Here is a 17,617-nt window from a genome sequence, read left to right as displayed (position 1 = left end):
TTCCATCAGAAGTTCTGCTATTGCTAACATAAATTGGAGATTAGCCACTTCCCTTTCCAGCCAGTTAAAGCCATATAGGCTGATCTATAATGGGACACTGATCGTTGAGCCAAACATGCACCATTTCTGCATGAGCTACACTGAAGACCATCTGTCTTCTATGGCCATACATCTTATTATTGACCTACCTGAACACCTTCTATGCCCAATCCATGTCTTCAGACTTGCCTCTATGCGAGTCTTTATTAAATCCTTCAGTGTACAGTGGCAGATTTAGTCAATGCACCATTTATTTTTTGTTTTATGGGAAAAAAATTGAATGAAGATATGATGATAACATCTTATGATGCAAAAGCTAGACAGCAGAAATGCTCACCACAGAACACTCGAACTCATAGCAGCCTCACATCACACCTTCTCCCTATCCACTTGGTAACCTCAAAACCATGGCACAACCCACCCACCAAATAGCAAAGAGAGAGATGCATCCATCTGCCTTTGCAGTACCCTCCTCAGCCTCTATCTCCAAATTCATCACTGACCACACCCCTCTCTCCATGCTAGAGACCAAATGCACCAACATGAGAGACCTCCACCAGCTCCACTCACAAATAATCAAAACTGGCCTCGCCAAAGATACAATAGCCATCAGCAGAGTCCTAGCTTTCTGTGCCACCTCCCCCTATGGTGACCTCAACTATGCCATGCTCCTCTTCTCCCACCACCCACAACCCAATGCCTTCATGTGGAACACCCTCATCAGGGGCCTCTCCCGGAGCTCCACTCCCCACCTAGCCATCTCCCTCTTCTTCGACATGCTGCACTCACCCGAACAGCCTCAGAGGACAACTTATCCTTCCCTCTTTGTCGCCTACTCCCACCTTGGCCTAGCCCATCATGGCGCTCAGCTCCATGGCATGGTCGTAAAGCTCGGGCATGCATCCGATCCTTATATACGCAACTCGATGCTCTCCATGTACGCGAATTGTGGCCATATAACCGAAGCTTCAAGGTTGTTCAATGAGTGCTCGAGCTTCGACGACGTAGCGTCTTGGAACTCCATGATCATGGGCCTAGCAAAGAACAGTCGCGTCGACGACTCGAGACACTTGTTTGATGAGATGTCTTTCAGAAGTGTGGTGACTTGGAGTGCTATGATCAGCGGATACGTCAGAAATGGCAGGAATAAGGACGCATTGGATCTCTTTCATCAGATGCAGAAGGAGGGAGTGAAGCCCAACGCCAATACTCTGGTGAGCTTGTTAGGTGCATGTGCTGGTTTGGGAGCTTTGGAGCAAGGGGAATGGATCCATGCTTGCATTGAAAAGCACAATATCGAACTTAATTCAATCGTAATCACAGCTATAATAGATATGTACTGCAAATGTGGTAGCATAGATAAGGCTCTCAAAGTGTTCGAGAATGCCTCGATCAAAGGGTTATCATCATGGAACTCTATGATTTTGGGCCTAGGAGTTCATGGGCGCTTCCAAGAAGCAATTCAGGTATTCTCGAGGCTTCAATGCTCCGGCTTAAGACCGGATAACGTTACCTTTGTTGGCATTCTAACGGCTTGTAGCCATGCAGGCATGGTGGATGAAGCAATGCACTATTTTTCGCTAATGACCGATGCTTACAACATTGAACCAGAAATAGAGCATTATGGCTGCATGGTTGATGTGCTTGGCCGAGCGGGGCTTCTCGAAGAGGCCGAAGAGTTGATTCAAAGAATGCCCATGAGACCTGATTCTCTTTTATGGGGATCACTGCTTTCAGCTTGCAGGATACATGGGAACGCCGAGATTGGCGGGCGGGCTGGGGCACGGATCATGGAGTTGGATCCTAGGGACAGCGGCGGGTATGTGCTTCTGTCGAACACCTTTGCAGGCGCCGGGGAATTCAGTGATGCCGCGAGCACAAGGACGAGGATGAAGGAGAAGTGGGTGAGGAAGGAACCAGGGTGTAGTATGATTGAGGTGGAGGGTGCGGCGCATGAGTTTGTGGCTGGTGGAGTGTTGCATCCTCAGGCCAAAGAAATCTATGGAGTGTTGAATGGGCTGGCTCTGGAACTAGGAAGCATTGGATAGGGGGATGAAAGAACAAAGCTTGAATTGCTTATGAGTTGCCCAGAGACAGGAAACCAAGGCAGTCATTGATTCTTTTTCTTCTTATTGTTGTGGTTGTGCACTGAAAGGCCACTAGTCTGAGGGTGTTACCGGAAAAACAGAAAGGATGCCCCCATCCCTTGGCCATCTCAAGATAAATCTTGACGGTAGCATGTTGATGGATGGAATATCCAGAGGTGTAAGATTTATGATCAGAAACCACTTTGGCAGGCTGGTTGCAGCCGGAGGACGCCGCACGATAGGACTTACTGCAGTTGGGGCAGAGCTGCGTGCAGTTTGGGAGGGCATATCCTGCGCGAGGCGGACTTTTCGTGCCGAGCGGGTGTACCTTGAGGAGGACTCATCGGTGGTGATCGATTGGATCCAGGGTGCAGACAGGTACGGAGATGGTCATCCTCTTGTTCGTGAGACTCGTAGGCTGGCTATGGAGTTGGATGACTTACAGGCAGCACATGTGTTCCGAGAGACGAACCGGGTAGCAGACTGGATCGCCTTCTTTGTTGCGCGACACTCCGGAGAGATCCTTTGGACGCCCACAGTAGATTTACTGTCCTCTCTGTACTTTTTATTTTCTTGTGACTTGGCAGGATGTACTCACGTTAGAGCTATATGAATCGTCGTTTTCACCAAAAAAAAAAAAAAAAAAACAAACAAAAAACAACAGAAAGGTAGTCTGAGGAAAATTTATGCCTGGACCAGGGTTGTCAGGCTCTGCCTTGAAGAGTTGCAGCGTTATTATGGCAACCAGGAAGCTACAGCAGTTCATCATGGGACGAGGCTATGAGAGGGCAAGTTATAATAAGTAGATCATGGCTTGATACAAATAGTAAGATTGGGCAGCAGGGCCTGAGTTTAGCCCAAAACACTCAAGCCTTCAGCATGGTCAGTTTGATTGCTAAATCTTTCATTGCCCTTCCCCACCCCTCTCTCTCTCCCTCCCTGCCTGTTATAGTTAGGCAATGCCACCTTGACCAAAAACCAGGCCATGGGCAGGCTCGACTCAATTTACATCATAAAAATAATGCTGATTAATGATGCTTCAGTCAAAAGCCTATATAGAGGAGAAATTATTTCTTACATTGTGCATATCACACGGCCATGTATGGCACCAATCACCAAGGTGCATTATTGTGGGTTCCATTCATTGTATGCTCATCTCGATGATTAGCCCACAGGAATGCGCCTCATTGATTGGTGGCATGCACGGCTATGCTGATGCATGCGGTGCGGGCTATAGATTTTTTCTACATGAAGTGGGTCGTTGCGGCTATTCTTTATACATGAATAAGTATTTTCATTGCATCACAGGGTTTTTCCACTTGAAAACTTGGCAAGAGTTCGAGGATGGGCAATTGGGCACCAACCTCTTCCCCTTCGAATCTTTCTTAAGCTATATCAAAATGCCTCATTTTCTTATCAATTAAATGAGTTTTTAATCAACTAGAGATTTTGATCTCTTCTGCCACCCTTATATTCTATTTCAGCACTATTAAAATTTTCATCAAATAAAATAAAAACAATGATATTTTTTCTATTAGCTCAATTAGTTTCCAAAATATTTAAAAATAGCCTTATATATTGCTGTTGAGGAGGGATTAGCCTTATATATATGCGCGTGTGTATGTATGTATGCGTATAAAGTTTTCGATCCGACCCAACAATGTTGCACATTACCTCATTTATTTCAAACAATAATAAAATTACTGTTAGGTACATCAGCTGACCTTCCTTCATAATATGTCAAAGGTGAAATATCCTTCTCTTTTTCTCTTATTCCCCTTTTTCTCTAAGATGTAATGACGATGGTGAATGATAAGAAAAAGAAATTTATTGAGATTGCCCTAACAACAAAGCATCCTAATATATTTATCTAAATAAAAGTATGAAATATATGGAAGGCGTCAACTAGCATAATAGGTGAAGTCATCAAGAATTGGTACCAATAACTTGGAATTGAATCATGTCCTCATCAAACATGAACTAGACTCCTTTGATTCTAGTTCTCCAAATTGGTTGGTTATTAAAAAATATTTAAACAAAAATAAAAACACATATATAACTCTTCTAGCAAGTAAATTATACTGCAGCAATTTAATTGAACTTTTAAAAATATATTTCAACCATTCGAAATAGTAGAATTTTGAGGTGAGTGAAAGTGTTTGAATGCAGGACTCCTCACCAAGAAGCAAACAGAGTGACAAGATTAACTTGTTCTACAATTTTTGTTAGCACCAACTAAAGGCAGCAATGATTTTATATGAAACATTCATATCAAAAGTGAATATCTAACCAATTAGATATCTAAACATCCCTCATTTTTTATTTTTATTTTTTGATATGCATTTCTCTGAGATGCAATCATTTTGATTTAGATCTTTCTCTATCCAAGAAAAACAAGAGAAATGCATCAACTAAAAATGAAAAATATAGTTATTACTATTATTATTATTATTATAAATAATTTTTTTAATAAATAACTTGTACTTTTTTGCTTCTAAAATTAAAAATAATTCATAACTATCATCATCATCTATGTTGCTATCTCCACCATCACCGTCCATATTAATCTCCACCACGGCTTATTATCATTTTTCAATTATCTGTCACCGGCAGCATGACCTCCACCATTGCTCGTCAACGGGGCACCATCTCGGTTACCACAGTCATACTTCAAATAGTCATTATTTTTAAATATTAATATCAAAAATAAAAATTAATTTTAATTCTTATGATATTTGAGAACTACGATAAAACTGTATCCTTCCTTCTTTTTTCCCCGTTGGTACACATATCGGCATAGAGCCATACGTAGATAATCTTTAGTCAGATTTCTTTTCAAACCGTTCATCACAAAATTCCCGAATCTTGGGGCCTAAACACCCCAATCTTTCCCTGCGTTTAACTCCAATACGCTGCAAATTTCTAACACGGTAAGGTCCTATTTTTTGGGGCCGGGAACATGGAATAGTCTTTTGGTTATACAGGACCGTTCAAATCCCGAAGCCCTTCTCTCTAATTCTCTCAGGTTCCCCGACTCACCCCCCCTCTCTCTCGCGCGCGCGGTGACAGTCCACGCCTCACCTCTTCTTCGAGGAAACCCCACCCAAAGATCCCTTCTCCCTCTCACGAGAACTAGGGTTAGTGGATTCGTAGCTTGCTCTCCGGTTCGATTTCTTCGCTAGGAGATCTCTTTGCCCATGCCTCTCCAAGAAAGCCGCTTTCTTGGGCTCTCCGCAGTCCGTTTAACCACGCCTTAGCTCGGAGCATTGAGGCGTTGTTGCATCACTTCTGAGATCGGGAGAGGAGGGGCGGAGATGCGAATCTCGATCTGGGTTTTGTCGATCTGGTTGAGCTTTGGTTCGTTCTTGACATCTGGATCTTCTGAACCGGCGGATTTCCGACGGGCGTAAGCGGAATTTTCTTGAAAATTTTCTTGAAATTTGCATTGGAGTTCATTATTTTATTAGTTCTTCTCGTTTGATGTCACGGTTTGCTTTTCTTGCGATATCTTTGGCTGGAAAGATCGGTTTTTTCTGTCAGATAATGAATTTGCTTTGCTTAATTCATTTTTTTTTTAAAAAAAGAAAATCTTGTAACCTCTTTTCTGTCTTTTTGAACTAAATTCTGGAGTGGTTAATCTGTTATCTTCGTCCTGTCTGATGGTGAATTGATATTTGCCCAAAAAATTGGAATTTTGTCTTTTCTTAAGTGTTGTCCTTTTGTTTCTTTATTCATTAGGAAATTAGTCAAAATGAAAAATAATTAGAGAATTCACTGCTTTGTTGAATTTGATGGAAGTAGAATATTTTACTCATTACTTGAAGGATTATAGAAGTAAAGTCCATAACATTTTGAATGCGAAGTGTTACTTGCTTTTGATTTTTGTTGCATTGGTTCGAGTGATTTGTTATATGAAGATACTATGCAGCCATGGATCTTAGAAAGGTCTTACTTGGCAGTTTATAAGAATTTGGAAGTAGTCGCATGTCTGGGCTGCATATTGACTTCGCTTTTGAAACTCATAAAGTCCAAAAGGAATGTAAAACCATCCAATGTTAAAATTTGTCACTCTGTGAAACGTGACTTGAATATATCTTCCTCCTCAAGACAAGCTGTAATTAATTGAAAGTAATATGCACTGCACGTCTAAAAATATACTTGGTGACAAATGTTTGTTTCTTTCCATGCATGGTGCTATCTCTGCAAATGAGACCTGCCATGATTTTCCATTGTGCCATCAATGTTGAATCACCTATTGGACCAACCAATTTGTCCTTCAATGTTGAAAGACCAAGCCACCATCACTTGGCCAAACAACACTCCCCACATCAACTAAGTCTTCAATATGGATCAATTCTTTTTCGGATGAGTTTAATTGCTCAGATGGTATAACTTTTCGCACAATTGTGCCCATCAGTAACCTAGGATCGATTTACCAAGTTCTTTGATACCTAGCATATCTAAGACACTTCTCTTGATATGCTTGTGCTTTTAAGAGAATATGACACTCTTCTTGTGACTTGCATATTTCGAAAACACTCCTGCACAGTGCTTCTGTGCGCATGGACCTGCATATCGCTGAACTACATCATTGATTTTTTCTGTAGCATAGCTTATGTCAATTCATTTATAAAGAACAAAGTTATTACATTTTGCTACCACATTGCTGATAACTATTGCAGCTGAACTTTGATGTCAATAACTGTTCTGGTTAAATGCTGAAGTAGAACTACTTTTGTGGGCCATGTGTATTGACTATGAGCTTTTATAGATTTCCAATTGTGGAGCCAGATCCTGGTCATACTAAACTGAATCTTGCAAGAGAGGGTTTGGAGGCAATTGAAAGAATTACAACCCCTATAGCAGCTGTCGCTGTAAGTTGTAACTTTATCTGGAGATCTCTTATAATTTTATCTTAGAACAGGCTTGCTGTTAGGCATTGGTTTTTAACAGCACATCGTTTACAGTAATTAAGCATATGAGAACATTTGAACAATTTTAAATAAACGACTAAACACTTATTGCACTTTTCTGATGACATCATCTGTTTATCATTTCTTGTAACCTTTCCCCCTTTAAAGATGGGAAAACCTATCATCCATTCTAAATGATATTTATTGCAACTTTATTACTTTTGGCAGATTTCTTGACATTGTAAAAGCCAATTATAGGGCTTGTAAATTACAATAATGGTTTCATTTATGGTCTTATTCCAATATTTTCCACTGCTGATCAGAGAATAAAGAAAAGTTCAAGAGCCAAAATTCTTCATGCTTGGGATTGCATATTGGTTATTGAATTGATAGCAATAAATTTGCAAGGAAAATTTTCTTTCTGAATCATCTCTTAAGTGTGATCCATGCCATCAGGTTCCTCTTTTCATGCATTCTTATTGGGAGGTTAGATTCCTCAGAGTATCAACTGAACATGTCCCCTACTGCCCTACATTCCAGTGATTACTTTTTACCTAGTTTGAGTTTTCCTGTTAACCATTTTGGCTTCCGCATGCATGACTATTGCCAACATCAGTTGATATGCTTCTGAGATACTCTATTCAGTGGCCAGCGAGAACGCAATGTCGAAAGACAGTCTGCCTTTTAAAAAATTATTGTATTAGAGAGTAGGGCATGTGGATTCTTCTACCTATTAATGATGACTTATCTTGTTTTTAAAGGAAGCTTAGGAAAGTTGCAACAGCTGCTGTATGTTGATTTGAAATTTGATAAGTAAATTAAAAAACAGCCAATATATCTTTCTTAATTCCCAGCCACAGTTAGGACTGTCACAAGGGCTAGAGTAATTTGATAATTTTTATGTTTTCCATTTAGGCACCGAGGCCCATACTCCAATATCTGCTCTAATAATTATATAGCATATTCTCTTCCAGCATAAAATAGTGAACCAGGTTTCAGAAATAACCCAGTCAAACCACGTTCTAGTTGAACCTGTTTAAGTCCTAATAATTTGGGGATCACTGGGGTGGGGAGGCTCAATAGACTTTGAGCTCAGGAAACTTTTACCATGACACCTTCTCTTGCAAATATGACATTTTTACCACATCATCCAACATTACGAGAGGATATGACCATTTTATATGAACAATTTTTTGAAGATGGATTTGGGAGGCTGATCCAACTGAACTGATATAGCATAATTGTTACGGTTTCTGGATGTAAACACCTACAATTCCTTGTCACCAAGATAGTCACCAGTCGGGTTATCCATCTTAAGAAGGTGCGGCAAGTCTTTAGTAATTATCCTTGAAGTCTTTGTTTCAGCAAGTTGTTTCCTTTAATACTCTTGTTATGTTTGGCAGTTCTTCTTACAGGAAAACAGGTAATTCCAACTACTGGATGTGCCATAATTTCAGAAGCCATTTGCTGTTTTTAACCAGATGTAGTTTTTTGTCATGGATTATTAATGATTTTACTCTAAAGCTATTAGATGAAATTTGCTGTTGAAATTTTGGTTCTTTTGTAACACTGTCTTGATGAGTTACTGATCTTTGCATTTAAATTTGGTATTATTTTTTTTTGCTTCTTTATGAACGTTTCAGTAGCTTATATTATATTACATATTTTAACATTCACTTGTTGTAATTGCCATCCCAGGTTATTGGTCCATATCGGTCAGGAAAATCTTTTCTTCTCAATCAACTTCTCTCGCTGCAATGTGATGAAGGTGCAATCGCTGTTTTTGTGCTCTCGCTTTATGATATTTAAGATAAAAATGGACTAGGAAGAATATTTAATCATTCTTCTCTTAGCCTGCTAATAAATATTATTATGCAGGTTTTGGTGTTGGACATATGCGTGATACCAAGACAAAAGGTTAATTGATATTTATAATTTTTATTTGCCATATTTGAAGCTATTTCTTGTACCATTATATTTGTCCGATGTTTGTAGTTCTGTAACATGCTTAAATTATTTTCTACAGTAAGCAAATATATTTGTGATGCAGGAATATGGGTTTGGGGTAGCCCGGTGGAATTAGTTATTGATGGAACAAAGGTGTCAGTGCTGTACCTTGATACTGAAGGATTTGAAAGTGTTGGGAAATCAAATGTATATGATGATAGGTGACACTCTGATATTAGAAATCTTCATTGATACTGGTTTTGTGATTTTTCTGAGGAGCATGCGGTTAATCCAATTTGTGTTCTGTTCATTGAAGGATCTTTGCTCTGGCAACAGTAATGAGTTCTGTTCTTATCTACAACCTGCCTGAGACGGTTTGTTCTCCATCTGGCCAAAATCTTATCGGCCGATTATTAGCATTGTGCAAGTTCCAGAATTTCAATGTTAGGTTGAAAGTTAGTTGTACTTAGTTCTCAGGCTCCTCTTTTTGTTGATTTATGTTGTAGATTCGTGAGGCTGATATATCTCGTCTGTCATTTGCTGTTGAAATTGCAGAAGAATTCTATGGAAGGTCTGTTTGTGAGTTCTTTTTCAGAAGACTTTAGTTGCAAGTTTTTGTTTCATTGTTTTGTTCTAACAAGTTTCCTGACTTTTTTCTGTCTTCCAATGGTGATAGAGTTAAGGTAATCCACCAACCTCATATAGTGCGTTGAGTAGATATTATGTATGAATGGTTATATATTTGAAACAATTGGTTGTTTGTATAGGGACAGGATGTTGCATTTGAGCCTGCTAAACTCTTATGGCTTATCCAGCGAGATTTCCTGCGTAAGATGATGGTTTCCTTTCTATGGAGTGATTCTTTCTATTTAGTTTCTTCGTTTAAATTTGGGTTGCATTTCTTTGAGATGGTCATTGACTTATATGACTTTTAGAGTTTAATCTAATTTAGATCACTACGAGGGATGGATTGCACATTGTAATTGATAAATCGATTCAAGATTTTTTTTTTCCCCGGGACTCACTAGTAGGCAGTAGCTAATGCTTAGTTGTAAGATAGCCAATCTTCATTGTTTGTTCGTCTCTTCTTGCTTCAATATGATGTTAGTTGCCATACTTTTTATGAAAGACCTTGGGGCAACCTACACCAACTGTCATACCCTACCTTAAAGAAAAAAGAAAGAAAAGAAGAGAAAAAAGAAATAAAAAGAGAAGATAAAAATGTCATTTTCTCGAAGTTGCTTTCTGAGTGTCCTGAATTGGGAAGGAATTTTTTCCATCCTTGTATCAAATGTTGACTTGAATTTGGTGATTCATAACAAATTCTGGCATCATCCTTGGAGGTTTTATTATCTAAATGAATCTAAGCAAGAAAGCAACTTAATATGATACAAATTATCAGAAAATTTTGATTATTCAAGTTCTAGTAAAATTCAACTTACACTCTATGAGTTGGTGACTTTTTCTCCCTTATTCCATACTTTTCCCTATTACAGTACTCAAAAGGCACTTTCCACCTACATAAATTTCTCTTGGTTACAATTTTAGTGTTATTAGAGTGCCTTTAAGCCATCCATTTCTCACATAACTTGCTGCAGATAACCTCTGCAACTATCTCTTTTTTAGCTTATATTTGTTCGTTTCAGCTCAAAAGCAATTAAAATCTTAAACATTTGCTAGGTCTTCAGAATATCTGCTATGGTGGGAAAAATTAAAAACAATAATTTAAAGGCATATCTATTTCGTGTGCCATCTAGGTGTTATATTTGACAGGTAGAAGTTTGCATAATCTGCAAACTTATATGATCAATGTTGTGCTTGGTCACTTATGTTAAACAGTATAAAATATTGAAGAATTGTTAAAACACTTTTTGGGCATGCTATCCCTTGTATCTTTCAAACTTCTCATAGATACAACATGGAACTTATTTATGACACCATTTGTCAAATTCTATATATTTTTTTTTTCAAGAGCATAAGATGTAGATATTTTTCTTTATTTTTATCTTAAAAAAACTTATAAATCTCCCAAAAGAGATAGTTCCACCGGTCCTTCTTGAGATATTTTTTTGTCTCATTAGTTGTCAAAAAGAAAAACTTGATTCCAATAATCATTCTTAATAGAGGACATTGTACACATTTCAATTGCCTTACCATGATTTTTACCCATTAAAAAATATAACAGAGAGATTATAGGAGCCAGAGGAAAAAATGATCGCGATACTCATCTCTTCACATTGGGAAACAGAGTGGCTGGTTTATTCTTTGTTAATATGCCATCATGAAAACAACAGAAGGTTAGCATCAATGCTCATGAGTGGTGTAGAAGCACATGATTTAACGAGCATATATATGTTGCTCCATGTACTCATGAAATCATTGGCACCACTTATGTGATCAAAAGGAAGTGAACCAGCTTCATGCAATTTAGAGATTAAAGATCTCCAAAATGAGAAAAAGATATTGGATATATGATCCTTTAAAGGACCAAGAATATGTTGAATTTAAGAACTGCTAGTTTGATAAAAACCTTTGAAATGTAAAGAAGGGATGAAAAAAAGCATTAAGATAATAAAGCCATATAGATAGAGATGGAGGATGAATAATAGACTAACGAAAGGAAAGAAATGAAGAGGAGTCAGAGAAGTGTGAGGAGGGGACTTTAGGCTGACGCGCAAAATAAACAGTCCATGCATTGTCCGGTCTCCTTTATTTGGCGCAGAAAATCAAAATAAACTTTCTATGCATTGTCTGGTCTCCTTTATTTGGTACAGAAACAACTAATGTGGGCCAAACAGCGATCACTCTGCATTAGTGGTGGTCAGTGTAAGTGCATAGTTGTCCATGCTAGCTGTATAGCATGGACATAATTATATTGTATAATGGTGAGCGAGCTCCATGACCTTAACCAACCCGTGGATAAAATCTATTTATCTTGTTTCTCAGAATTACTGATGAGCAAGATGATGTGCTTTCAAAAGCTTATTGCACTCATTACATTTGTTTGAATATGTCTGAAAGCTTGACATTTAAACATCATTTTGAACGCATCCAACGGCAAGTACACGACTGAAGTATGGTTACTCTCTGTAATTTTCAGAGAATCAAGCCTCCTATTAACTAGATTTCTTTCTGGTTTAATTTTGAGATGTTTTTACACCCCTCTGTTTCTTACTGCATTACTTGCTCTATCACTTTTCTTAATTTTAATTCATTGCAATGGCATGATAGCCTGTATTGCTAAATCTGTGCAACTCAGCAAATTGTCTTTGATGATACAGAAGGGAAGTCGGTTCAAGAAATGGTGAATGAAGCTCTTCGGCGGGTCCCTAATGATAATGGTTAGATCCAACTAACTCCTGCTTCATGGTCCTTTTATTTTTATGGATAAATTATGAAGTCATATTACTTATTGATTTTACATTTTATTTGCAATTTCAGGAGACAAAAACATCAACCAGGTATCCTACTACCCAAACTGTCATGTTGTTGACTGAACAATATTTAGAACGCTTATTTTTTTTTTGGCTAAATTAGATAAATCAAATTCGAGAGTCCCTGGCAATTATGGGTGATAATAGTACAGCCTTTAGCTTACCACAGGTATGCTTATCTTATTTCTCTTAATGGTTTTCTAATGCTCTTCCATGTCCCTAGTTATGCATTTTAAGATTCCTAAGTTTTCAGAAAAACCTTTTCCTAGTTTTCCAGTATGATGCAGGTCTTTATTGTTTGAAATGGTTCAAATCTCATAAGCATTGTCCTTATACTATGCTTAAAAGATTACATGCATAATTTTTTTTATTTTGCTGTAAATCCTTGTTCTTTTTGAGGGAATCTTTTTGAACTTCCCTCATAAGTCATAACCAGCTTCTTTTGATATTCTGGTTACTGTTATACATTTTGCATGCTGATATATCTTGCTTTTTTTGATGTGCATAGCATGTTGATTGTTGAGTCATGCTAACACAGTGATAAGAATCTTTTTCAAATTTTCAATCTAATATAAGATTGTTGCTACATTTAGTCCACATTAGCCTCCAACCAATATCACATTGTTTGAATGATTTCTAGTATCTAAATTCCCCACATATAACGAAGGTTTTTGCATATGCCTTACTTGATTTTAATGTATAAACGAGCTGTTAACACTTTTGAGGGGCTTTTGCTATGGCATCCAAGAAAAATCTGTATAATATTTTCAACCATCCATTCCAAGATGACCAGCCAAGATAGTCTGTAAAATGACAGGTGGTAGCCATTTCATGGTTAGCATGGAGTGGCAAGTACAGAAATTTCTGGAATTTGGAGGGAAAAACATTTGGCTTGCCAAAAGAACCATGTCAAAGGGTATGCTTTCTCTTATATATACCGGAGAAATCATGCCTCGGTGTGAGTTAATAGGGTGAGACGAATTCCTCTCCTTCCCCATCCTGTGGTCCTCTAAGTTTGTGGCCATGGCTTGCAGCTCCTTTGTCCTGTTTCTGCAGCACCATCCCTCAAATCTTCACCACCTCTCCCTGCCCCACATTGCCTTTGCTGGTGGTGGCTGGTGCAGGAGGTGGTCTGCATGCTTATAAGGGCCTTGGACAGCAGGCAAAGTTGTGGGAGGGTGAGGGGAAGATGGCAGTGGAGCGGGGATTGCTGCCGATGGAGGGAAAAGCTGTATCAGGTAGAGGAATGGGTGAAGGCAGGCCAGGTAGTGGGGAAGTGAGGGAGTGATGGAGAGATGGGAAAGGTTTGAGGAACTTCATTGGAAGAATGTTGCCACCATCAAAGAAGAGGGAGGTGGTTGATGAGGTGGAGGAGAGTTGAGAGGGAGAGGGAGAGAGACGCTAAGTCGTGCAGACTCTGCTGTACAGGTATTCACTTTTTTTAGAAAAATAAATTAGAAAGGCAACCGGTTGCCAATTGATTTCCTACCCCTCACCCACTGAAGGTTGAGATATGTTTTTTCAAAATATTAGAAGATAATAAAAGAGTACCATAGCAAAACCCTTCTTTAGAAACCTAGGATTCTAGGACCCCTATTCAACTTTTGATGAATAGATGGGCCCAACAATACTTTACTCCTGGAGTCTGGCTTCGAGGTGGCCAACTCAGGGAGCTCTTGTTTGTAAGCGACATGCCTAAACCTAGTAATCTGAAATGGAACAACAGATTTCATGCCTTTTCTCCTTTTTTAGATACTATCTTGGCATGTAGATTGTAATTGCGCTATCTATTCTTAGGACATGTAAGAGGACTGACTTACAATGTCTCAAAACTCCAGGCATGCACAAGTATCGGACACCTAGGATAAGGAGAGGAGTTCAAGTCTGTGTCAGATCCAAAAAAGAGGAGGGGGATTAAGAAATTTTTAAATAGAGATTTAAAAAAGGGATTTGAAAGAAAAGCTCACTCTGACCATGGATGTTGTTAATCGGAGAATTACCCAACCCAATAAACCAAGAAAAAAAGGGAGAGAAATAATAAAAGAGAAAAAAAGAAAGCAAGTAGATGAATGATAAAACCCTTTGTCAACTCTGGTAACTAAGCTGTGGATTCAAACCCCTAAAACATGGTCGCAAGTCAGTGTATAACTGGAAATGCATCTGTTTGTTACATAAGTTGGTATCAATTGATATTCTGTCCTGATACTCCATGGCACCAGTGTCATGTCTCAATATTCTTGTAACTAAGTGCTTGAAATTTGTGGCAGCCTCATCTTCAAAGAACGAAGCTTTGTGAATTGAAGGACAGTGAACTTGATCCAATGTATGTAAAGAAGAGGGAGCAGTTGAAACGACTTGTTGCGTCCATTGCACGTCCAAAGATTGTGCAGGGTAAACATCTGAATGGGAAGGAGTTCGTATCCTTTCTAAAACAGGTGTTTTTTCTTGAAACTTGTGCTTATTACTAAATTTCCTGCTTATACAACAACTGATTAAATATGTATCATAGCAAACTTTGATATCAGCAAATTATAAGCTCTAACTAAAAGCACGATAGCTCAAAATTATTTATTGTCTTCTATGCTATTCTATAATTGCTTATGTTGTTGTTTCAGATTCTTGAAGCCTTGAACCAAGGAGAAATTCCATCAACAGGTTCTCTTGTTGAGGTTTTTAATAAGGCGATTCTTGAACGTTGCTTGAAGCTGTACCATCAACGGATGGACAGGTTGGGTCTCCCAGTACCAGTGGACAAATTACAGCAGGCTCATGATGAATCAAAAAAGGAAGCAAGAAAACTCTTTGACGAACAGCATTTTGGTCATCATCATGCTGAACAATCTGTCCTAAAACTTGACGAAGAGATGGAGAAGGTGCACATGGTGCTTTATGTCAAGCATAGTGTAGTTTAGCAGATTTATATATGAAACAGATCACTAGTTTATTTTTGGTATAAGCCTAGAAGAGCACATAAAAGTCACTTGTCTTCTACATCTTTGGGAAGCTTCATACTTGAATTTCCGAAAAACTTGTCATGTCTAGAATTTGAAAATTTGCAATTATAAATTACTCTGAATTTCTAAGCATCCTAATTTGTGAATTTGTATGGAACCATCTGATTTTGGGTATCAGCGTTTTTATTTCTGCTTTTATTTGAACTGTAGGCTTGCATCTATTTATATTTGTTACTGTATTCAGTAAAGTTTGTGCTTGGTATTCTCACATGCAGGTTTATAGAAATATCCTTCTGGCAAATGAATATCAGTCATCAAAATTGTGTGAGGCCTTGTACACAAAGTGCGAGGATCTAATGGATCAGCTTCAAGTCTTGAGACTTCCTTCTATGGCAAAATTTAATTCTGGTTTTCTTCGTTGCAATCAAAGTTTTGAAGAAGACTGTGTTGGGCCTTCAAAGGAAGCTTATGAGAAGAGAATGATGAAGGTTAGAGTTCCCTCTACCCTGTTCCTATATTCACATGATATCTTGCCATTTTCACTATAAACAGCTATTAAACAAGCAGAACGAAAGGATGGGTTGTGCTAATGGGTATACATTGAGGTGATGTAAGACAACTAATTGGAAACTGTTCTTTCTATCAAAAAAAGAGGGAACCTGTTCTCTAGGTTTGGGAAGCATGTAGAAGAACTTATCTGTCAGATATTTGATGGAAAATGAAAATTTAAACTATAATAAGAGTTTGTAAAGTTAACTAGATATCCTGCACTTTTTCCCCTCAAACAAAAAATTCATTTGGTTTTGTCTTCCTAGCCTTAAAATATTGCATAGACTACATGAATGTGAGATATTCAAAAACATTAGAAGAGTCTTTTATTCATTTTTAGGTGTGTGTGCGTGCATGTGCGTGCCTTCTGGCTTATGATTTTTTATAAGAATGGGTTGAGATGTAATTTTAAGATGTCAATCTCAATGATAAGATGAGAATGTTTGAGACAAAATTGTTGTTTCCTGTAATCCATGCCTGAGCTGCATCCAACTGCTTCTGCATGTCTTTGATGATTTGAGAGTCTTTGAATATCCGTTGCATGAGTTACACCTAATTGTGAAATTATGCATGCTTTCAGATGCTTGGGAAGTCACGTTCTCTTTTTATCAAGGATTACAACAACAGACTTTTCAATTGGTTAGTGGCTTTCTCCCTTGTTATGGTTGTAGTGGGCCGGTTCATCATCAAGTTCATTTTGCTAGAGATTGGTGCATGGATGATGTTTATTTTCTTGGAGACATATACAAGAATGTTCTGGTCGGCAGAGTCGCTGTACTACAATCCTGCTTGGCATTTTATTGTTGCTACTTGGGAAACTATAGTTTATAGCCCTTTTCTTGATCTAGATAGGTAGGAATTCTTCCCCTTTAACTTTTTTTCCCCTAATTTATTTTACACAGAATGTGCATCGTAATGCTTATTTTTTCACTGAGATAAACTTCATATGAGTTAATTAACTGCATTTACTTGTCAACATTCTCTTGTGTGGTTTTGACTCGGACAGATGGGCAATTCCTATTGGAGTTTTGCTAATGATTCTGCTTCTATACTGGCGGTGTTGCGAGAGGAGGAAACATGGTGCTCGTTCCCTGTTACCGCTGTATAATAAACCTCATAAAGGTGGCTCCGATCGCCCAAGATCGGACTGAAGACAAAGTCTGAAGGAAGTCTGCATCGTTCAGTTTCCTTGCCCACGAGATCTGCTATATGACTGTCATTCATCTCATTGGATGGGCCTTCTTTTTATGGTGCCCTGCCGATGGGTTCAGATTTTTTCTGGGCATTCATCTAGAGAGATGAAATTATCAAAGCATTGGACAAATAGCTGTAAGCATTTGTTCTGTTTTTTTTTTTTCCTGACATGTTGCTTCATATTCTTTGTTGCAGTTCATTTTCCTGGAACTGTCAATATTTATCAATATTATAGCGGACGTTGTTTTTTAGGTTCTCCATCTATCTATCCAGTTTTTCAGATTTGCTGCAAGTTCTTTGGAACTTAGATGGGCACCCTTTTGTTTATCCCTCTCAAAAACCATAGATGTTGGTGGTTGGCAGCCAGTCAACAGCTGATTGTCAAAATATGAGGCTCAAACTGGAAATGTATTAAAAAGATTTAGAAGGCAAAAAACATTTATTAGCTATGGCTTCTCATACTTGCTCTTTGTGCTAGCTGTGTGAGATGCTCTACTGAG

At 38.3% G+C, this 17,617-nt stretch overlaps 3 protein-coding genes across 3 annotated transcripts; all 3 read left to right on the top strand.

Annotated features, from left to right (window-relative positions):
- Positions 1–379: 379 nt before the first annotated feature.
- On the top strand, positions 380–2,787 carry LOC103696603 (Pentatricopeptide repeat (PPR-like) superfamily protein). The gene has a single exon (XM_008778283.5). The coding sequence runs from the start codon at positions 447–449 to the stop codon at positions 2,085–2,087; it is 1,641 nt and encodes a 546-aa protein (XP_008776505.3). The 5' UTR covers positions 380–446; the 3' UTR covers positions 2,088–2,787.
- A 2,210-nt stretch (positions 2,788–4,997) lies between these two features.
- Positions 4,998–9,633, top strand: LOC148715034 (uncharacterized). Its single transcript, XM_088720616.1, has 7 exons — positions 4,998–5,532; positions 6,898–7,000; positions 8,738–8,807; positions 8,918–8,956; positions 9,090–9,207; positions 9,303–9,360; positions 9,493–9,633. Exons 1-7 carry the CDS (start codon positions 5,441–5,443, stop codon positions 9,589–9,591), a joined length of 579 nt encoding a protein of 192 aa, XP_088576742.1. The 5' UTR covers positions 4,998–5,440; the 3' UTR covers positions 9,592–9,633.
- Positions 9,614–17,409, top strand: LOC103696600 (uncharacterized). The gene is made up of 10 exons (XM_008778279.5): positions 9,614–9,669; positions 9,754–9,814; positions 12,268–12,327; positions 12,428–12,447; positions 12,524–12,589; positions 14,688–14,855; positions 15,036–15,293; positions 15,650–15,862; positions 16,504–16,775; positions 16,930–17,409. The coding sequence occupies exons 3-10, from the start codon at positions 12,288–12,290 to the stop codon at positions 17,072–17,074; spliced, it is 1,182 nt and encodes a 393-aa protein (XP_008776501.2). The 5' UTR covers positions 9,614–9,669; positions 9,754–9,814; positions 12,268–12,287; the 3' UTR covers positions 17,075–17,409.
- The last annotated feature ends 208 nt before the right edge of the window (positions 17,410–17,617 follow it).

This window comes from Phoenix dactylifera, chromosome 1 (assembly GCF_051530095.1).
Source record: "Phoenix dactylifera cultivar Ajwa chromosome 1, Ajwa_hap1_PhDact_Kaust_v1.1, whole genome shotgun sequence".
Classification (NCBI taxonomy): domain Eukaryota; kingdom Viridiplantae; phylum Streptophyta; class Magnoliopsida; order Arecales; family Arecaceae; genus Phoenix; species Phoenix dactylifera.
Note: the sequence above shows the minus strand (reverse complement) of the source record. Positions and strands in the feature narration are given on the sequence as shown.